The sequence below is a fragment of the Medicago sativa genome, chromosome 3, assembly GCF_051527215.1.
Source record: "Medicago sativa cultivar Bolivia chromosome 3, Bolivia_mono, whole genome shotgun sequence".
In the NCBI taxonomy this organism is placed as follows: Eukaryota; Viridiplantae; Streptophyta; class Magnoliopsida; order Fabales; family Fabaceae; genus Medicago; species Medicago sativa.
This window is the reverse complement of record NC_140751.1, coordinates 19,827,888-19,850,098: the sequence shown is the minus strand read 5'-3', so window position 1 is coordinate 19,850,098 and position 22,211 is coordinate 19,827,888. Positions and strand designations below refer to the sequence as shown.

Below are 22,211 nucleotides of genomic sequence, written 5' to 3'. Positions count from 1 at the left end.
TTCTTTCGTCAAATTAAATGACCATTTAATAAACATCCCCAACTAATACTTCAATATGCAAAAAAAAAAAGATATTATATTTTTGTTGAATATTTATTTTTCTTTGAGTTTGTAGATTTATTGATGAACTATAAAACTTTGCTGGGAACATATATAATGCACGCCAATAGTTTACTGGGCATTTTCATATTTTTCCAACTATGACATAAATACCTTTTACATAAATTGATTGCTAATTCAATTGCTTTATTAAAGACAAACATTAAACATTATAATATACATTGCTAGTGGGTCAACATGCCTATATATTTGAGCCATTGAAAATGTTCTTTCCAAATCCAATGGTTCACAAGCAATTTACAAACCAAAAAAAAAAAAAAATGCAGTCACCTATGGTAGGAGACCCATTGAGGTCATGTACCGTAGCCTGAGCCTATATGTCCATATATTTAGGAAGTTTTGTGAAAAGAAGTGTGGCTTTTTGGTAAAATGTAAGTGAGAGTAGGCTTGCTAACTTACTCTTTCATGTTTTCATGTGGGAGTAAGTTAGCAGGCCCCATATATATATATATATATATACACACACACACACACACACACACACACACACACACACACACACACACACTTTCTTATGTGATAATAATGAGAATACACACGGACCCTTAAATTAAAAATAGATGGTTAAGATTAAATGTCCTTATTTAAGGGGAATTAGTCACTTTAGTTCCTGAATGGGCATAGAGTAGTCACTTTTGTCCCTGAATGCAGAGAAATTGCTAAACAGTCTCTGAATGTAGAGTCTGCTGGTCAATTTCGGGGACGAAAGTGACTAACGGAGTCTACATTCAAGGACTCAATTGGCTAACGGAGTCTGCATTCAGTGACTAAATTGACTAACAGAGTCTACATTCAGAGACTATTTCGCAATTTATCTGCATTCAGAGACTAAAGTGACGACTTCTTTCCTATTCAGGGGCTAAAGTGACTAATCTCCCCTTTTTTAATTAAACAACACATGATCTTTCTACAGTGTATCCATTCTGGTGCAGTTTTGGTCTTCTTTCTCTTCTGCAAATTTTTCTTCATTTGCTTCGCATACCCTTGATTGGTTGCGCTACATCATCATCAATTCATCATCATTCTTATTACCTACATTCCTTTTTCTCTATATGTTCTTCTTTCCCGAACCCTCAGTCCCAATTTTCTTAAAGGTTTTGGTTCCTTCATTGTCTTTGGGTGATGTGACTTTGTGGCCATCATCGACCATCCCTGCAACCTCGTCGGAGTTTAATTTGCAGTTGATTAAGTCGTTGATTTAAATCTCGGCGAATCTAGATCTGGTTATCTTGGCCTCACCGAAAAATAGACACTGTCGTCGGTAAGCTATCTACTCTCGTCGATCTAACTGTTTCACCTCGGTACGTTTCTTGGCGTTAGCTGGAACTTCATCTCCGACGAGATTCCAGCAGGGATTGGTCAACTTTGCAATCTCATAACAATCAATCTAAGTTACAACAACCTTTCCGAAATTGTTCCTCCGTCAATCGGAAAATTGCCGAAGCTGTCGTGTCACCGGCTGGTGGCATAGATGAAAGCAGTACTGGAATGGTGTTGTTTGGATTGAAGATGAGTTGAACAGTTCGTAGAAACATGATACACTGTAGAAAGAACATATGTTGTTTAAAAGAGGGCTTTTAATCTTAACCATATATTTTTAATCTAAGGGTCCATATTTATTATAATTATTCTCACATAAGAAAGCCATTCTCACTAGACATGTCGCGCGCGCGCGCGCACACACACACACTCACACACACACACACACACACACAGATATATATATATATATATATATATATATATATATATATATATATATATATATATATTAATGAGGGTCTCACGGTTTAGACATATTTAATGTTTCAATAAACAAACTATTTTTTCTAGCGAAGCTATTATTTTGAATCAAATGTAATAAAGAAACGTCTTACATTTTATTCCAGGAAAATAAATGTTTTATATGTTTATATGCATTAATACACACACATATGTGTGTGTATCAAACTCATGATACAAAATCAAATCCAATTGGGATTGCTCTAACAGGGTCAAGTCAACCAACGATACAATTGCACATTGACTGGAAGTCAACCACCAAGAACTGAATTTTGATTTAATTCATGGATTCTTGATGTCCATATGTGACGAAGAGCTCCACGTATCCCGAAAGGCCATGGGGAAGCCCTGATGAATCCTTGAATGTCATACTCATAAAAGGCAACATATATTTCTTTAAGAATCCGAGGGATTTGAATCAGCGTACAAGATGTGGCACACAAGGTAATAATTGATTCTAGCGATGAATGTGTTCTTGTAAGGCATCTCATCTTCGTACCAGATGCGCTACGAGGACAAAGATTTGTGACAACAACATCGTGGTGGGGAGTTGGCACAAAAACTGTGACCTATATGGTTCCTTGCAGGAAAATGGGACCCACAATGACATATGTTTCCTTTTCTTCCCTCAGATCTAATTGGTGAACGACTAGTTCATGGTTTCAGCTAGGACCTTCACTTTGACAACAATAATGGTTTTGGAATCAGATCTCAGAGGTGTGGATAACGATCTTAATTCATCAGGTTGGAATACCTTATTCTATTAGATGTCAGAATCCATCAACTATCCCTCTGGACGGGGAACTTGGATTTCCCCTTTTTCCATGTGGGTCAGGTGCTCATCTTGGGCCGTGATGATCTCCAATTGATGTTGAGCTACAATTAGGGGATCTTAGAGGAAATTGTTTGTATTTAGACCTCTGTTGAAGGGTAGAATTTTTTGGAACTCCATGTTTTAGGCTACAATTTTTGGGACCGGACACGCAAGAGGTAGTATTACCATGCTTCCATCACGAGATTGATTATATTTTTTTGTTTAGATGAGATGATGAAGTTACTTTTCCATCCATTTGGTGAGGTCAATCGTCGCTGGCGATAATGCTGACTACCGATCGAAATCGAGTATTGACTATTGGATCCCATTAATTTAAGGTAGTTTTTCTGGGTTCAATCCATAGTGAAGCCGCCAAATGATCTTTCAAGACCAAAGATCTTTGGTCTTGTGGCGATCGAGAAGACACAGGGTTGTTGATCTTCGATCAACAACTTCTTTCTTCTCCGCAGCGGGTGGTGTAGCTTTAAAAACTTTGAAAATCAAGTCGAAATGTACCAAATATGAGATTTTTGGTTAGAAAAATGCGTATCTAGATGTTGGCCATGGGTTAGCCTCTATAGTGAGAGATTAGGTTTTTTTTAGTCCTCTAACATTTATTCTGGCAACTGTCGTGGGAGGACACTTGTTAGGATAAGTTAGTCTTGGATCCGTTATGGACGGTCCAAATTGGCTTACACAACCTTGATTTGGTAGATTTAGGGGCAAGTCTTTATCATGGTCATGTGAGCACTAGCAAATTGAGATGACCTGGTCCGTTGAGTAAATGTGCATTTGCCCAATCCTAATCTTAGATCACATAAATTTGATTTACATAATTCTTTTTTGAATCTTGAGACATGTAAACTTAAATTACATATACATTGTTTAAATTCTTGTGTACAAAGATAATTTCGATATTATCATTTAATTTGACATTAACATTCGATAAGACTAGTTATTGTGTTAAGCTGGACACTGAAAAGGTTTTCAAATAAATATTCAATTTGATCCCTAAACAATCACAATCTCGTCAATCTTGTCCCTAACCTTTTAAAATCAACTAAAAGGTCCTAAACTATGAGAAATACGTCAATTTGGTTTTTATGTTGACTGATGTAAAGACCAAATTGATGATGATAATATAGTTTAGAGACTATTTTGATGTATTTATCATGATTAATGGATCTTGACCAAATTGATGGATGATAATACTCCATCCGTTTCAAAATACATGTCCAATTTTTGCAATGTGCACTATTCATTTGACTTACTTTGACCATATTTTTTAACTAATCTATAAATATAAATATTAGCATGTAAGATGTTGTTTGATTTGTCTCGACAAATATTTTCAAAATATTAAATTTTTATAATTTTTTACTTTAGATAATTAAAGATATTAACAGTCAAAATTGTGCATTGGCATGTGTGAAGTGGTTGACTTTGACATGTATTTTGAAACAGAAGGAGTATAGTTTAGAGACTATTTTGATGTATTTATCATGATTAATGGATCTTTTCATTGATTGTACTAGTTCAGGGACCAAATTGATCGTTTGTTTTAATTAAAAGTTTTTTTTTTTTCCTATGTGGGGTCTTGGTACGTGGAGAGCAAGCATAAACCCAGACACCAAACCTGTATTTATTCAGTGAAAGTTCACTTCTCATTCTCAACTCAATTCGCGTTCTCAACTTAACAAAACCGAATAATCGCGTTTAACTTCAACGTGATTCATCAATCATAATCACTTATTCAACATTCACAATGTTGATTCAGATTCCTCGCCTTACGAATTCTCTCAGAGACCCCTTCGATATCGACCAAGCTTATCTCCATCGCAAAATCGTTCTTCAAAATCGAAACACTCGCAAGTAATGAAATCTTAACCTATCTTTTTCAATTTCGTTTTCGATTGTTTTTCAATGAAATTAATAGTGAAAGAGAATTTGTAAGTTTCGTTGCTGTAATTGTTGATTTTTTTTTTGGAGAATGTGTATGGAATTTGAGATGTTACTGGATTTTGATTTTGTTTTCTGTGATTTGAATGCTTTAAGTTTCTTTCTGCAATTTATTGAATGATTCGAGAAAATACATGGCACGAAAGTGAAAAGTAGAAGAGAATTTAGAAGTTTCGTTGCTGTAATTGTTGATTATTTTTGGAGAATGGATATGGAATTTGAGATGTTAGTGGATTTCGATTTTGTTTTCTGTGATTTGAATGCTTTTAGTTTGTTTGTGAAATTTATTGAATGATTCGAGAAAATTTTAGGCGCGAAAGTGGAAAGTAGAAGAGAATTTAGAAGTTTCGTTGCTGAAATCCGAGAGTTTATTGGAAATGGATAACGAATTTGAGATGTTAGTGGATTTTGATTTTGTTTACTGGATTTTGATTTGAATGCTTTAAGTTTCTCTGTGAAATTTATTGAATAATTCTAGAAAATTCTCAGATTTGTTACTGAAATTTTCGAGTTTTTGTGCAACTGGATATGGAATTTGAGATGATACTGGATTTTAATTTTGGTTTTTGTGATTTGAATGCTTTGAGTTCCTTTGAGCAATTTATTGGATGCTTTTGTTTTTGAATGATTGGAGAAAATTATTGGTGCGAAGATAATTTAGAAGTTTCGTTGCTGAAATTGTTGAGTCTTTTGGGAACTTGATATGGATTTTGAGATGTTACTGGATTTTGATTTTGTTATTTGTAATTTGAATGCTTTGAGTTTCTTTGTTCTATTTGTTGATTTTTTTATTTTTATTTTGTACTGTACTGTCGCATTTACTATCTTTCTCAATTGCGATTTCTCTTGTTTTCAATTCTTCGAGAAGATTCTCGGTTCTGTGAAAATGCAAAGTAAAAGAGAATTTAGCAGTTTCATCGCTGATATTGTCGAGGTTTTTTGGGAACTGGAAATGGAATCTGAGATGTTATTGGATTTTGATTTTTTTTCTTCGTTCAATTTACCGAATGATTTTGTTTTTGAATGATTCAAAAATATTATCGGCGCAAAGAAAGTGAAAAGTGAAAGAGAATAAGTTTCGTTGCTAAAATTCTAGTTTTCTGGGATTGGATATGGAATTTGAGATGAGATGCTACTTGAATTTGATTCTTTAATGCTTCGAGAAGATTCTCGGCGCAAAGGAAATGTGAAGTGAAAGAGGATTTAGAAGTTTCGTCGCTGAAATTCTCGAGTTTTTGGATATGGAATTTGCGATGCTAGTGGATTTTATTTTGTTTTCTGTATTTGAATGGTTTTAGTTTCTTTGTGCAATTTATTGATTTTGTTTTTGGATTTCGTACTGCACTGTGGCATTTATTAAGTTTCTGTTTGGTTCCATTTTTGCGTGAGCTAAAATTGATTGTAGAGGTTTAGAATTGATTTTGACACGTTTGGTTCCTCCAGCGTAGAATTCATTTTGCCTCCAGAATTGATTTTGACATGTTTGGTTACTCCAGAGTAGAATTGATTTTGCCTCCTGAATAGATTCTACTTGAAGCTAGAAATTGTAGCTTCTGATTCTCGAATAGATTTTTACACTCAAATTTATTGTTCAACTCACTTCTACATGAATGTATCCAAACAGAAATTACTTTAACTTCAACTCTGTGTTAGCCAAATCAATTCAAAGTAATTTTTTCTCACAACAGACCAAACATACAGTAATTTTAAGAGTCTGAGATGCTACTGGTTATTGCTTGCTTTTTAGTTTTGGTTTATGTGATTAGAGTGCTTTGAGTTTCTATGTACTCCCTCTGTTTCAAAATGAATGTCTCTTAAGGTTTTTACACACATATTAAGAAATGCATTAATTAAAAGAGAGATGTTATTTTACCAAATTATCCTAATCAACCATTGGTTTGTTTTTCATTAAAGAAAAAATAATACTTTGGAAGTAGTGTATATAGTATTAATTGAAGGGTACAATGAAAAGAAAAAGTTATTATTGCATTGGAAACTGAAAGTGACATTCATTTTGAAACAATTTTTTTTTGGTTAAAACTACACTCATTTTGAAACGGAAGGAGTACAATTTATTGTTTTATTTTTGTTTGGATTTTGTATTGTGGCCATTATCGGGTCTCTATGTTTTAGATATTGAGATGCCCCTGGTTTTGGCTTTTGTTTTCAGTAATTAGGATGTATCGAGTTTCTTTGTGTAATTTATTGATTTCTTTTTGAATTTTGTACCGTGTGCATTGGTCGAGTTTATTAGTGTTTGGATTTTTGAGATGCTTACTACTTTTTGTTTTATAGTTTTGTTGTCTGTGAGTGTGATTAAAATGCTTCAAGTTTCTATGTGCAATTTATTGATATTATTTTGGATTTTATCTAGCAGCATTTAGAGTTTTGTTTTTAGATTTTGAGATGCTACTGGATATCTCTTTTTGATATCTTTCTGTGATTAGGATGCATCGAGTTTCTTTGTGCAATTTATTGATGATATATTTTTGCTTTGATTTTGAACTGTGGCATTTAGTGTTGCAAGCTCGCTTGATGAATCTGAACTCGCGCGGAAAATTGTATATGGTTGGGAAGAAGGTATAGTTAAAGTTTTAAGATCAATGAGCTACATTTTTTTTTTCAATTGATACAAAAAGAAAAATATAGTTAGTGATTGCATGTCTGCATTTGATAAATTGGTTAAGCAGCTTCAGCGGAAATTCGGCAAGCCTACAGGCAGTTTATAGGAGCAGTAGTGGGCTTGGTTGATGGAGAAATGCGCTCTGAGGATTTCCATGAGGTGGCACTGACCGTGTACCGTCTTTTCAGCAGGCCAATTGACGAGGAGGATTCTATCGATAGAATTATTTATGATAAAAAGTAAGTATTGGCTTTATAAGTTTTGATTTGGCAGTAGTTACCAGTATGAAGTGATTAAATAGTTATATGAAGGCATAGAGTTATTGTTCAACTACATATAGGTTTTGGAATATATGGAATATGATGAGCCTTTTTAAATGTCATCTAGAGGACTTGAATACAATGTTATGGAAATTCTCTAAATTTGTGTTGTCAGGTGCATATTACAAAGCGGATGCTATAATAAGATTACATATTTGATTGGTTGTTATCTTAGTCTTGAATGTTGGAGAGACTATAGCATTTGTTCAAAGACTAAACTTTCAGTTTGTGACATTGGTGTGCAGGTTAGAATTGCAAAACCTTGTCGGTCATGCAATTGCTGATGCCAAGTTGAGGGAAGTTGCAGCTATAGCACAGAAACTCTTAAATTTGCAGCCCAGCAATACAAATTCTGCCGTGTCTTTGGAAAGAGATCATGATGTTGAGGAGGGTATGGAATTTGGAAATGATTTGGTTTTTCAAGCCCCAGCTCGTTTCTTGGTTGATGTATCTTTAGATGACGGAGACATAATGGATTTCAAAAACACAGTTTCATTAGGATTTCAGAAAGAAGAGTATAGCCATACTGACCCAACCGACCATTTTGTTGTCGAAGTACAAAAGTTCAATTTGACTTGGTTAAGAGATGCATGTGATAAAATTGTTAGGAATTGTAATTCACAGTTATCTCGAGATGAACTAGCAATGGCCATTTGTAGGGTTCTTTATTCAGAAAAGCCCGGCGAAGAGGTATTGCTTGATGTCAATATTCTTTACAAGTATACATAACTAAGGTTTGCAAACATGAAACTTACACTGTTTCCTTCTCTTTGAAGATTGCCGGAGATTTGTTGGACCTTGTCGGGGATAGTGCATTTGAAACTGTGCAAAATCTTCTATTGGTGAGGATATGCTAGCTCCCTTTCTTATTTCTTAGAAAAGTCATCAGTGATTTTTTGTGAACTTCACTCTCCTCCACCCATCTCCAAATAATGATTGCTTCATAAAAGTGTCAAATTTTGCTTATGAAAATTTTCAAGTTTTTCCTTTGTTTGAATAACATCTTCTATTGGTCGATGACTTTCACTTCAAAACAACATGGTTGTCAAATGTCTGACAGTGAAAGATACTTGAGTTACTTATGTATTTGTTTGAATCATAATTGATGTTTTGTGACCAATTGTAGCACCGGAAGGAGATTGTTGATTCTATTCAATACGGCTTATCTGTATTCAAGTCTGATAAAAATGCTTCAAATGCTCAGTCTCGCATGCCTAGTTTTGGGACACAGGTGTTGACCTTGTTCTTTATCATCAATCTGTTCTTCTTCTCTTGAATACAATGAAATGCAGACATATGTTGTATTATTTTAAAATATTGCCTTCCATAAGTAACTACTTTTCTTAGGTGACTGTGCACACAGAATCAGAAAAACAAATTGACAAGCTTCGACGCAAGGAGGAAAAGAGAAACAGACGAGGAATAGAACATGCTGGGGATGGCGACTTGTCTACACTGGATTTCTCATCTTTACTTCAAGCAAGTGAGAGGAAAAATTTGGTTGATGTGATGATTGGTTCTGGAGATAGGTCAATTGCTGTTAATGCTCTTCCAGAAGGAACTATCAGAAAGTATCGTGAGGGGTATGAAGAGGTTATTATTCCCCCAAAACCAACTGCGCCAATGAAACCTGGGGAAAAGCTGGTATATCTCTTTACTATGATTTGTGAGATGCTTTCAACTAATTAATTGGAGATTGTGATTCCTTTATGGTAGAGATATTTCCCTCATTAACATATGAAATAAGCACAATGAGTTTGATATATGGATTGCTGTTGCCCTGACTGTTAGAATTATTAGAAAACATCTTATAATATCTTTATATTATGTTAGTGCATCTTGATTTATCTCGTAGGATTAGTTTGTATTCTTAAGAGTATCTTAGATTATCTCCTAAGAAGATTAGTTTCTTGTTACCATATTAGAAAATATGTTATAATATCTTAATATTTTGTTAGAGTATCTTAGTTTATCATGTAGGGTCAATTTGAAATCTTAGAGTTTCTTAGCTTAACTCCCAAGGTATTTTTTGACATTCTAACATTGACATAAGTGGTTATTACAAGATGATACCATGTTATCATGCTACAATAAAAAATTAAAAATCACATTTTGCATTTTATCTATCTCTTACTAAATATTGACAAATTGCATGCAACTGCTTCCTCCAGTCCCCTAAAATGGGTCATTTTAGTACTTGTTTGTTATGAAGTGGTGCTATTGATGCATATCTACTACAATTATGCACTTTCAGATTGAGATCCGGGAGTTAGATGACTTTGCTCAAGCTGCTTTCCGTGGTTACAAATCGCTAAACCGTATTCAGAGCAGGATATATCAAACTGTGTATGGAACCAACGAAAATATACTAGTGAGTGATCTGTGGTCTAGTTTAAAACAAAAAATAATGATCAAAGATGCATTTTATTTAACAAAGAGAAAAAACAGTTTGCTTTCTCGTTAAAAAGTGCTATTCTTATGCTTGTAGGTGTGTGCCCCCACAGGAGCTGGCAAAACTAACATAGCTATGATTTCAATTCTTCATGAGGTGAATACCCACTTTATATTTAGCCTTCCCTGAAAGTATGGTTTATTTCTATCATTTGAAATAATGTTTTACTTTTTTTCTCTCCTTAACAATATCACAAGACGGAAAAATGTAGATGTACGAGCAATTTGCTTTGTTTATTTGTTACTGTATTCCTTGAACTTACATCTGCCTTATAATTTAATTTTTAATTCATTTTTGTTATATTCATCACCATGTTGTTTTGGTGCAAATTACATGTGACAGTTTTGATTATACGTGTCACAGTCCTGCAGGTGAATGTGGAGTTCTGTGAAAAGCCTTGTGGCCTAGTTATGCCCTTTTCTATCGATTTTATCCTCACTCTTCATTTGCAGTTTAGTTTCCGTATCTTTCTGATTTGAAAGATTGACAAGAAATCTAGATTGTTGGATTGTGTTAAACCTCTTCCAGTTGCTAAAAGTATGCATTTTTTGCAGTTTAGTTTCCGTGTCTTTGTGATTTGAAAGATTGACAAGAAATCTAGATTGTTGGATCGTGTTAAACCTCTTCCAGTTGCTAAAAGTATGCATCAAGAAAAAGAAGAGGGTGATGGTGTTTCAAGGAAGAAATAAGTGGAACATTAAGGGAATGTTAAAAACTAGGAATAATACACATTAGGGTGATAGTGACCGCTATTCTAGTTTCACCCATAGGGATTGTAGCAGCAGTAACAGAGAAAAGAGAGTTTAGTGTTTTTTTTTTTTCCTTTTTTTTTTTTTTTTCCCGAATTTGGGTTGGGCCTAACTCAACCTGCAGAAAACCGGCTTGTAAGGTGAGAATAATCTACCACTTAGAAACAGTGTCAGACCATATCTCATTCAATGTGGTATTTCTCAACACACCTCCCTCATGCCCAGGACTGGGCATTTTGAGCGTGACTTAATTGGCCCGATAGCAGGTGGCCCAACAGATCTTTGGATAGGCAATGATACCATCTTTGATTTTTATATTTGAGCCTAATTCATCCTCACAATACCAACTTGTAAGGTGAGAGGGGTCACTCTTTATAAATTCAGGTTGGACTCACTCAACCCCTACAAAATTGGCTTGTAAGGTGAGGATTGCCTGCCACCTATAAACACATTGTCAGGCCACAACTCATCTACTGTGAGACTTGACAGTTTTTTAATAATAAAACTGAAGAGACATGTATACTGAATGATAGAATTCCACCATTGATGAATGCTGAGAAAAGCTTGAAAGAGGAGAGAGAAGAGAGAGAGAGAGAAGGAAGATTGTAACAGAATCTGTAACTAACTTGTATTTCACATTATAAACTATTACAAAGGGTTACAAGTATTTATAGGCTTTGGACTTAAGAGTGAGACAGCTGGCGCACACAGACCTGCCAGCTGTATTCAACTCATCATTACTTGCTAACTAAGCTTATACTTGCAACTAACTAGAATGCTATAACAGTTTAGATTATATTCTCTAATACTGAAGAGTCAGTTTTATTGCTCCTATGATCACTCTAATATGTAAACCTCTCAATATGTATGTTGTGCTTTGCCTCCATTTCCTTTCAATATGTCGTCCTCCATTTCCAGTGAGAATGATAAACTCTCAACTCACTTTTCATATAAGAGGCAGCATGTGAGGTGCACCTTACCTATTTTTAAACCTCTCCAGGAGTTTGATTGTATGCCTTTATTGTATTCCTGTTGCTTCTTAATTGTTCAACTTGTTTGTGCCTTTTCATTTTTATGCTATTTGAAGAGGATAGAGGATTTATTGTCCTGCACTGCGTGCTTTTTTCAATGAGAGAATGATTTTCATAAAGGATAACTTCTTTCCTCGATGATTTATTGTATGCAGATTGGACAACACTTCAAGGATGGTTACTTGCATAAAGATAAATTTAAGATAGTTTATGTTGCTCCAATGAAGGTATCTTGATGCATATTTTTCTCTTATTTCTATTTGTCTATTCAATCTTTCCTTTTTTCTACCATGCATTTATGTTTCATATCATATCTAAATATAGATTCCATTCCATGCTTTGCCTTTTGTTCCCTGCATCTGTGTTTCATTTCTAATTTTGCATTCTGGTCCATTCTAGGCTTTGGCTGCAGAAGTCACATCAACATTCAGCCAACGTTTATCTCCGTTGAATATGAGTGTCAGAGAGCTTACTGGAGATATGCAGCTTTCTAAAAATGAACTAGAAGAAACTCAGGTCTGTGATGAAAATTTGTGGTTTTGGATTTCTTTGCCAGCATGCAAATTAAGTTCCATTTTTTATTTTTTCTTCCATGGTTTAAATCAGATGATAGTGACAACTCCTGAGAAATGGGATGTCATAACTCGCAAGAGTAGTGACATGTCACTCTCAATGCTGGTGAAGCTCTTAATTATTGATGAAGTGCATCTACTCAATGACGATAGAGGTCCTGTTATAGAAGCTTTAGTTGCTAGGACACTGCGGCAGGTAAGCCATGTGGTCAAGTGTGTTTCAACTTTTACGTGATTTTTGGTGAAAAGCACGCATGCGATATTTTTATATTTACTGAGTTGAGTTTACAAAGAGAAATCCAGACCGGTCTTTCTACGATGATGTTATTTCGGTTTCTTTTTCCCCGAATTTAAATGAAATCGAGAATTTTGATTACATCAGCACTTCTTTCTGGTGGTTATTAGCTTGAATTATAGTTTTGTATGCAAGCAGAAGAGGCAAATAATGAAAGAAACCTGATTATTTTCAACCAACCTTTATTTATTTTTTTATACCACGACTGCATTGACTCTACAACATTTTGTATACTAATAGTGCATTCTTGTAAGTAAATGTTTTTATGCTGATAACTTCTGATATATTATGCCCATGGTTTTCCTGTATTTTATATGATATGCTGATCTGTGTGATGTTGCTTTACCGTTTATGTTGTGGTGCCACAGTGCCACTACAGCCATTTATTTCTCCATGGGATAATTGGCTTCTAATTAAGGAGTTCCTTGTTGTTAATATCAGGTGGAGTCAAGCCAGTCAATGATACGCATTGTGGGCCTTTCTGCCACACTCCCCAATTACCTAGAGGTGTTCGGTCCAAATCATCTATACTTGTTTTTCTACTTTTCTGACTGAAGTATTGTATGCTGAAGTATCTACTGTACCTAACCTACAAATTCTAACCATTCATTTTCCAGGTTGCACAGTTTCTAAGAGTAAATCCAGACACAGGTCTTTTCTTCTTTGATTCAAGTTATCGCCCAGTGCCTCTTGCACAACAGTATATTGGAATTAGTGAGCCAAACTTTGCAGCTCGTAATGAATTGTTGAATGTTATATGCTATAGAAAGGTCTTGTTCCATCTAAGTTCTTTCCAAATCGTTATTTATCTTCCACTGTTGGCTAATTTTCTATCTTTGGTTCTTTTGTTTGATTTAGGTTGTTGATTCTATTAGGCAAGGTCATCAGGCAATGGTATTTGTTCATTCACGAAAAGACACTGCAAAGACTGCTCAGAAACTGGTTTGTCATTTATGAAATTTTATGTGGCCATGTTATTTGATCTGAAATTTTTTATCCTTGACTTCCTGGTTTGCTGAAACCATTATACTTTATTATATACTTCAGTCTATATGAACAGATTATACTATTTTCTGCCTCATGCTTTGCTTTCAGTATCACCATTTTTATGTATTGTTTAACAGACTGAACTTGCACGAGCGAATGATGACCTTGAACTCTTCAATAATAATGACACACATCCACATTATTACTTAATGAAGGTTGTTGGTGTAAATTTTTATTCGAATTTTTATTGTGATATCTGTTATTCTTTTGAGTTCATAAATTTTCTGTTTTATGCATTCTAGAAAGAAGTCGTTAAATCAAGAAACAAAGATCTTGTTCAACTTTTTGAACTTGGCATGGGTATTCATCATGCTGGGATGTTACGTTCAGATAGAGGACTGACAGAGAGGCTTTTTTCTGAAGGACTTTTGAAGGTAGGGCTTATCTCACTAATTTTCAATCTAGATTTTCAGAATTTGCTTCTTGCTTCATTAAGTATGCCTTATGGTGTTTTTAGGTACTTGTCTGTACAGCAACTCTGGCATGGGGTGTCAATCTACCTGCTCACACAGTTGTAATTAAGGTTTGTATTACATATTACTCTGTATCATATTGGTTTTTATATATGTATGTATGACTTCCTTTTAGGAATTGAAAAAGGGAAAAGTAATTGAGACAGATTACAAGAAAATGCAGTTAACTTGAGATATTCTGGGATATGTTATTATGACATTAGTCATGAATCATTTTGGACTTCAAACTATAGTGCACGAATTTTAGAACCTAAATAAGTGACACTTATATAAACGTTGGCTTCACTGTTAACTAAACCAGTGACGCTTGGATAACTGTAGTTACTAATGTGACTTCAACTAACTTAGTAACTGTTGGTTATTGTTTAGTTTTATCATACAAGTTGTAGAGATAATAAAACAGGTTTTTGGGCTGCACATAACACCTTCAGGTCTTGGGAGACTTTTATCTTAACATTAATATAGCCTCTTTGTGCAGGCGGTTAACTTTTTTATTCTTACTGCTGCTCTCATTTTCCGTAAATGGTGACACTTATTATGATGTACTTGTTCTTCATCCACCCTTTGCACAAAACGTTTCTGTTAGAGTTAAAACCATTTCAACACACGAGAGATACTTTTGGTCAATAGCAAATAAGATTCAAGAGAATTGGTCTACCAGAGATACTTTTGGTGTTTTCCAGTATTCAGTAGCTTTTGAAATGAGTTTATAACAGTCCCTTGCTCCGGGGACCACTTTTTCATAATTTTTAAGATTAGGAACTTGATTTTGAATCAAAATCCTACAGCAGTGCTGACACACAGTGCTGTAGTGGTCTTTTAGCTCTAACACGTAAAATTTTTGTGTAGGTAGCTACTGATCATATTCTCTTACTTCCCAGCTGCTTAGTTTAAGATTTTTGGTTTACCAAGGGATTCTCTATCAAGTCACTATGTGCACTAGGTTCTTATGATTATTGATTTGCTTTTGTCTTGTAATTTGGAAATTGATCTGAATGCTGTTGTTTCCAGGGAACTCAAATATATGATCCTAAAGCTGGTGGGTGGCGAGACCTGGGTATGCTTGATGTGATGCAGGTAAGACACTGGGTTTCCTGTATTAGGTCATATGAAGTGCTTAATTTTCTACATTAGCTAAAGTGCTGTTTCTGTTATATTAACACAGATATTTGGTCGAGCTGGGAGACCACAGTTTGATAAAAGTGGTGAAGGTATCATAATTACATCTCACGACAAACTAGCATATTATTTGCGACTACTGACAAGTCAACTCCCTATAGAAAGCCAGGTAATGATTGGGTAACTGCTGAGGCTGTTCTGTTCATGTGTGTACTCTGAATCTTTGTCTGTGCATTGGATCATGCATAACATTTTCTTCATATATTTGGTATTCTGTTGACTATCTTTGTTCAATACTTTGCAGTTTATTAGCTCGTTGAAAGATAATTTGAATGCAGAAGTTGCATTGGGCACCGTAACTAATGTTAAGGAAGCCTGTGCATGGCTAGGATATACTTATCTTTTCATAAGGATGAGGATGAATCCTTTGGCATATGGTATTGGTTGGGATGAGGTACCTACCTACAAATTTTTTCTTTATTAAACTAGTTCTATAATATTTTGGATCTTGTAGCATAGGTTCATATATGTTTGTGAACCTCTAAAAAAGGTGTATGTTAAAAAACTTACGACCAAATGCTGCATACCAGCACCTAATTCTGTTATCAACAACTGTATAACTGACAGCTAACAGAATGCAAAGTAAATGGACAAAAATTGGAGGCTGATTTAAGAAAGTGAGTTTTTTTTTTTGTTTTGCATTGAAACGAAGATGTAGAGAGCCACAAGACTCCTGAAAAAGGTTGATAATTAACTTTTGCATGGAAACAATGTATGAATACTAATAATTTAAAATTGATGGTTGATAATTTGTTGCATTTCATAGATCTTCAAATGCGAGATCCTTTCACATCATTCTGAAACTTGTTTTTGCTAGTTGTTTTTATTTATCAAAAGGTTTTCTACTGATAATCTTCTATGTTTTAGGTGATGGCAGATCCTGCTTTGAGTTCTAAGCAAAGATCTCTTGTTATTGATGCTGCACGTTCACTTGATAAAGCAAAAATGATGAGGTTTGATGAGAAAAGTGGCAATTTTTACTGCACGGAGCTTGGTCGCATTGCAAGCCACTTTTACATTCAATATTCCAGTGTTGAAACATACAATGAAATGTTGAGGCGTCACATGAATGATAGTGAGGTAATTTTGATTTGTCGCCAACTTGGTTTTACTTGATTTAGAAAATATTTCTAAATAATATTTCGATTTTGTAAAGCATATATATACTAATATGCTATGTAGACTAAACTATACGTAATAACTACCGATACAGCCATACATTTAAAACACTATGTTAAACTGGTCAATAAATATTGTTCCTAGCTTGCAAGAAAGCTAGCCGGTCTATTTCGATGTGTTTTGTCTTGTCATGCTGAACAAGATTTTAAGCAATACTAATAGGCGATTTATTGTCACAAAACAACTTCATACAGTATCTTCAAGTCATCTAGTACAATCTTCATTCAGAATAGCTCACAGATTCTTTGTGCCATTACTCTAAATTCAACCTCAACATTTGATCGAGCCACTAGACTTTTCTTATTACTCCTCCACACAACAAAGTTCTCGCACAAGAATAAACAATAGCCTGAAATGGACTTTCTTTAACTATTATAACCTAGGTTGTTTCAAAGGAGACGCTATCTAGTACCAAAAGAAAAATAGGAGACGCCGTCTCCAATGTAGACAATTTTTGCAGCCTTCTGCCTCCTTTATTTTAATTTTTTTTCTTTTATATTTTTTATTTATCTAAAATGATGCTATTATACTATAAAAATGATGTATTGGGAAAAACCCAAGTCCCACATCGGATAGATAAGACTCTTGATTAAAGTTTATAAAGAGGAGGCACTCCTCACCTTATGAACCGGTTTTGTAAGGATGATTAGGCCCCAAATATCAACATGGTATCAGAGCTTGTCGAATTCAAGGGCCACCTACCTATCCACGCACCAAGCCCAAAAAGAGTGCTGGGCGTGAGGGGGGTTGTATTGCGAAAAACCCAAGTCCCACATCGGATAGATAAGTCAGGCTCCAAATCTCAACTGATGAATATTTATATACCATGATATACAGTGGCGGATCTTGAGTTAAAATATTGGGGGTGCCAAACTTTTGTGGAATATATGGTTTCAAAATGTAAAAATTATTAACAACTGGCCTGGTGGTACAAATTGCCTGGAAACAGCAAGGGAACATGGGTTCGAATCCCCTCAAACACATTCTTTTTTAATACAGTATCTGAAAATAGAAAATCAAGATCTGAAAATAGAAAATAAATGTGTAAAAAGAAGAGTAGGGAGTGTTGAACCCGCAACCTTCGGCAACTTATGGCACCCTCTTTCCGCTGAAGCCACGAAATTTTATTGATATTATACGTGTAATATACTATATAAGGAAATACTGGGGGTTGCCGTGGCCCCCGCCCGCCACCAACGAGATCCGCCACTGATGATATACCTGGTTTATCTGTGAAATTGCAAATACTGCACAATTGGTTATCTAATGTGTCGTAGTTCAGTTCTTTGTTAGCCTGTGTAAAAACCTGCTGTATACAGTCTGAAAACATTCTTTCTTATATAATTATGATTTTCCTTTACATGTTCTTTTTACCTTTTCCGATGCTTTAGGTGATTAACATGGTTGCACATTCATCTGAATTTGAGAATATTGCTGTTCGAGAAGAAGAACAGAATGAGCTAGAGACGTTGGCACGCACATCATGTCCATTAGAAATTAAGGGTGGTCCTTCCAACAAACATGGAAAGATTTCTATTCTGATTCAGGTATTGTTCTCAAGCTGTTGATTTTGTTTACCCTTTAGGAATTTAGAATAATTGCATGAATAATATATAACCTGTTGTTTGCAGTTGTACATATCTCGAGGCTCTATAGATTCTTTCTCTTTGATTTCTGACGCTTCATACATAAGTGCAAGCTTGGCTCGTATAATGCGCGCTTTATTTGAGATTTGTTTACGAAGAGGCTGGTGTGAGATGTCTTTGTTCATGTTGGAATATTGCAAAGCTGTAGATCGCCAAGTTTGGCCGCACCAACATCCACTTAGACAATTTGACCGGGACCTTTCTGCAGAAGTATGCCCTTCACTGTTCTATTCACTATATTTACTATCTACATTTTATACTTGGGTGTGATAGTTCTTTTTTGTTTGTAGATATTGCGGAAGCTTGAAGAGCGAGGGGCTGACCTGGATCACCTGATGGAGATGGAGGAAAAAGACATTGGGGCATTAATTCGTTATGCACCTGGAGGAAGGGTATGTAACTTTTAGTAGGAAGTGGTAAAAAGTTTCCTTTGGTGGTCACTTTAGATATTCAAGTAATCTTGATTATTATTTTTCTATCCCTGTTCATCTTAGTTGGTCAAGCAATACCTTGGGTATTTTCCGTCACTTCAGTTATCAGCAACTGTGAGTCCAATAACCAGAACTGTCTTGAAGGTAAGTTCACATTGAAGAATCCTTTTCAGACTGAGATTCCAATTTTTTCATTGATTTCATCACAGGATATAAGCCTTGATATCAATTTCTACATAATCAATCATTATTTTCAGATTGATCTGGTCATAGCACCTGCTTTTATTTGGAAAGATCGTTTTCATGGTACTGCTCAACGCTGGTGGATTTTGGTAGAGGTGAATAGATTTCTAACAATTGTCAAGCATTATAATTGTTTAGTTTTTGTTATCTGCTTACACACACACGCACACACACACACAAGGGAATCTTAGATAAGGAATCCTGCCAATTCCTCAACACATATGTTTGTGAAACCCCATTGAAAAAACAATGCTCCATAGAAAAAATATACATTGACACCTTATCTTTTTCCAATATACTAGAGTTGCGCTTCAACCAACTGCACCAAATTTTAGCTTATTACAACAGATTAATACAAAAAGTTGGCCTCTTTACTTCAACCTAAACAATGAAAACTAATCATCAAGAATTGGTTCAGGGACCTAGGGCTCACACAACTTTCACTGGAAACTGTAAATACGGAATACCCTTGGGGTTTGGTTGGTTCAACTAAGAGGAGGTGATGGGATGGATCTTAAAATCTTGTGTCTGGTTCGACGAGGGCAGGGAAGGAATTTTAATGGAGCAAAAGCGTAAAATTAATTTTTTTTACCATTCTAATATTTAAGGCCACATTAAATAAAAGGGGTATTTAAGTCCAAATATGTAACAACTCTGATGTAATGATGTCAATTCTGCTAACTATTTTATAGCTAAAGTTTTTGTCTGGATTCCACTGATTCTTGTATCAGGTTAGAATAAATCACTAAATATGTAAAAGCTGGTATTATAAGGGTGAAAAGAATACAATTACAAGGAACTTGTTAATTAGAGATTTTCATAATGAAAAATTGGCAAAAGTAAACAAGGAGAAACCATAGGGAAAACTGGCGTAGTCAAGGCAATAAGCTAACATCACAATTGGCAAAAGTAAACAAGGAGAAACCATAGGGAAAACTGGCGTAGTCAAGGCAATAAGCTAACATCACAAATTTGCTCAGAGACAAAGATACTTTACAAGTTGGCAGCATGGTTAGGCCATGTCCAAATGTTGTTCTTACAGAACCCAATAGAAGGATGAACTGAAACTAATGAAAATTATATTAATAGCAAAAAATGGAACCGTAAATGAATTAATGAACAATGGATGGAGATGAATCTCCATGCAAAAGACAAACAATGGAATAACTTTTCAAAAGAATAATGGAACATCTTTTCATCCAATACTTAGCTCCACTAATTCCCATTTCACACTCATCATGTCCACCCGTTTCCGTTACTCCCCATTTTTTAAGGGATTATGCTATTTCTTCTACTTCACATTAGTAATAGGGGCCTATCATCAATTGTGGGCCTAACATGTTCCTTTCGAGACTCAACAGTAGCACCGATTGATCTATGTAGAAGCTCTTACCTAGTATTCTTTTACTTTAAAACTTTGAGTTGCCTGTGTCTCATTTTCTGTTTGATATTTTCTAGATTTATAGTGTAGGTATTTGTTTTGCCTATAGAATGTCCAATGTGTCTGAAAATGTGCTGCCAGTGTGATATTGCCACAACTAATTTGTAGTTATGTATGACTTCATAATTCCTAACGCCAAATTAAATGCATGGTCAACTATTTCGAACAGGACTCTGAGAATGATCATATTTACCACTCGGAACTTTTGACCCTTACAAAGCGGATGGCTAAGGGGGAACCTTACAAACTCTCCTTCACCGTGCCTATATTTGAACCACATCCACCGCAATATTACATTCATGCCATTTCTGATTCATGGCTTCATGCAGAGGCATTCTACACTATTACCTTTCATAATTTACTATTGCCAGAGGTAATACATGTCCATTTAATTTTCTTTTGGTTTCTAGAGCTATTGCATGGAACTGGCTCCTTCCCAGTTTATGTTTGACACTTGGATATACCTTTTCCAGGTCCGTACTTCTCATACTGAACTCCTTGATTTAAAGCCTCTTCCAGTGTCTTCTCTTGGAAACATTGATCATGAAGGGCTGTATAAATTTTCACATTTTAACCCAATACAAACACAGGTTTTTGGTTCATCTTCTCTCCAGAATTTTTTTTGTTAAATTATACACTGTTGTTTTACAGACTTGACAAATATATGGATATTGTTTGATTTTTACTTGGGCAGACTTTTCATGTCTTGTATCACACGGACAATAATGTTCTATTAGGAGCTCCAACTGGAAGTGGAAAAACTATATCTGCTGAACTTGCTATGCTCCGGCTTTTCAACACCCAGCCTGATATGAAGGTTTGTTCTTAAATTTATTAGAGCAGTTTGTGAAAGAGCAAGAGTCCTTAATAACAAAATTATGAGATATGATAGAGTATACATTTTATATGAAGGAAGTTATGCTGCTTTCTCTCTGCAGGCTGGTTTGCTAAGATGCTTAATGATATTGATTTACTCTCTCCACTTGGTGAAAGATCAAATTGCATAGAAAATTTAATATATCCATTTCTGTAAATAAATAAAGAAACCTTGTTTACACTGTAATATTTTTTGTCATGCATTCATTATTGCTTAGAGAAATGACTTTTCTGTTACCTACAGTACATCATCTTATGAACTGTGTAAGCTTAAGCTACTCTGCATATGACTATGCAGGTTATTTACATAGCACCTTTGAAGGCTATTGTTAGGGAAAGAATGAGTGACTGGAAAAAGCGTCTTGTGTCTCAACTGGGGAAAAAAATGGTACTTATCTTTGAATATTTAAAAAAGTATACATGCACTACCTATTGTACTGGTGCTAATTATATATGCATTTAATTAGGTTGAAATGACCGGAGACTATACTCCTGATTTGATGGCTCTCTTGTCAGCCAATATCATCATATCTACTCCTGAAAAGTGGGATGGTATAAGTCGTAATTGGCATAGTCGTAGCTATGTCACAAAGGTGAGTTCATACTTGTTTGAGTGTTTGCAGGACTGTAGTATTTTATATATCAATCATTTATCTATTTAAGCTATCAATTTCATATACAAATCTTGCTGCCACTGATCAATAGGTTGGACTTATCATATTGGATGAAATTCACTTGTTGGGAGCTGATCGTGGGCCCATCCTTGAGGTATATGATTGAACTATGGTGACATACTACTGACTCAGCGTCATGTTTATTATATTTCTGAGTAGAATTGACTTTTGCACTCTGTTTTAAGCCCAAAATTGGGCTTGTTAGAGATAAGACTATTAATGAGCTTTGTGACTTATATAATGTATACCTTTGGGAGTGTTGATTTTTTATAACAAGGAATATACAAGCTGCTTTCTTGGGACTA

At 35.0% G+C, this 22,211-nt stretch overlaps 1 protein-coding gene across 1 annotated transcript in view; it reads left to right on the top strand.

Annotated features, from left to right (window-relative positions):
* Positions 1 to 4,364: 4,364 nt before the first annotated feature.
* LOC146936234 (U5 small nuclear ribonucleoprotein helicase) overlaps positions 4,365 to 22,211 on the top strand; it is a 32,668-nt gene continuing 14,821 nt past the window's right edge. Inside the window, exons 1-33 of the mRNA XM_085751197.1 lie at positions 4,365 to 4,588; positions 7,194 to 7,255; positions 7,366 to 7,537; positions 7,864 to 8,308; positions 8,395 to 8,460; positions 8,745 to 8,849; positions 8,966 to 9,262; positions 9,873 to 9,989; positions 10,107 to 10,166; positions 12,006 to 12,077; positions 12,250 to 12,366; positions 12,457 to 12,618; positions 13,159 to 13,224; positions 13,335 to 13,487; positions 13,576 to 13,659; positions 13,842 to 13,919; positions 14,007 to 14,138; positions 14,222 to 14,287; positions 15,249 to 15,314; positions 15,403 to 15,525; positions 15,661 to 15,810; positions 16,284 to 16,496; positions 17,987 to 18,142; positions 18,227 to 18,451; positions 18,532 to 18,633; positions 18,736 to 18,816; positions 18,930 to 19,010; positions 20,526 to 20,729; positions 20,830 to 20,946; positions 21,051 to 21,173; positions 21,531 to 21,620; positions 21,700 to 21,825; positions 21,938 to 22,000. Coding sequence (XP_085607323.1) covers positions 4,482 to 4,588; positions 7,194 to 7,255; positions 7,366 to 7,537; positions 7,864 to 8,308; positions 8,395 to 8,460; positions 8,745 to 8,849; positions 8,966 to 9,262; positions 9,873 to 9,989; positions 10,107 to 10,166; positions 12,006 to 12,077; positions 12,250 to 12,366; positions 12,457 to 12,618; positions 13,159 to 13,224; positions 13,335 to 13,487; positions 13,576 to 13,659; positions 13,842 to 13,919; positions 14,007 to 14,138; positions 14,222 to 14,287; positions 15,249 to 15,314; positions 15,403 to 15,525; positions 15,661 to 15,810; positions 16,284 to 16,496; positions 17,987 to 18,142; positions 18,227 to 18,451; positions 18,532 to 18,633; positions 18,736 to 18,816; positions 18,930 to 19,010; positions 20,526 to 20,729; positions 20,830 to 20,946; positions 21,051 to 21,173; positions 21,531 to 21,620; positions 21,700 to 21,825; positions 21,938 to 22,000 — 4,281 coding nt within the window. The 5' untranslated portion in view covers positions 4,365 to 4,481. The remainder of the gene's footprint in view (positions 4,589 to 7,193; positions 7,256 to 7,365; positions 7,538 to 7,863; positions 8,309 to 8,394; positions 8,461 to 8,744; positions 8,850 to 8,965; positions 9,263 to 9,872; positions 9,990 to 10,106; positions 10,167 to 12,005; positions 12,078 to 12,249; positions 12,367 to 12,456; positions 12,619 to 13,158; positions 13,225 to 13,334; positions 13,488 to 13,575; positions 13,660 to 13,841; positions 13,920 to 14,006; positions 14,139 to 14,221; positions 14,288 to 15,248; positions 15,315 to 15,402; positions 15,526 to 15,660; positions 15,811 to 16,283; positions 16,497 to 17,986; positions 18,143 to 18,226; positions 18,452 to 18,531; positions 18,634 to 18,735; positions 18,817 to 18,929; positions 19,011 to 20,525; positions 20,730 to 20,829; positions 20,947 to 21,050; positions 21,174 to 21,530; positions 21,621 to 21,699; positions 21,826 to 21,937; positions 22,001 to 22,211) is intronic.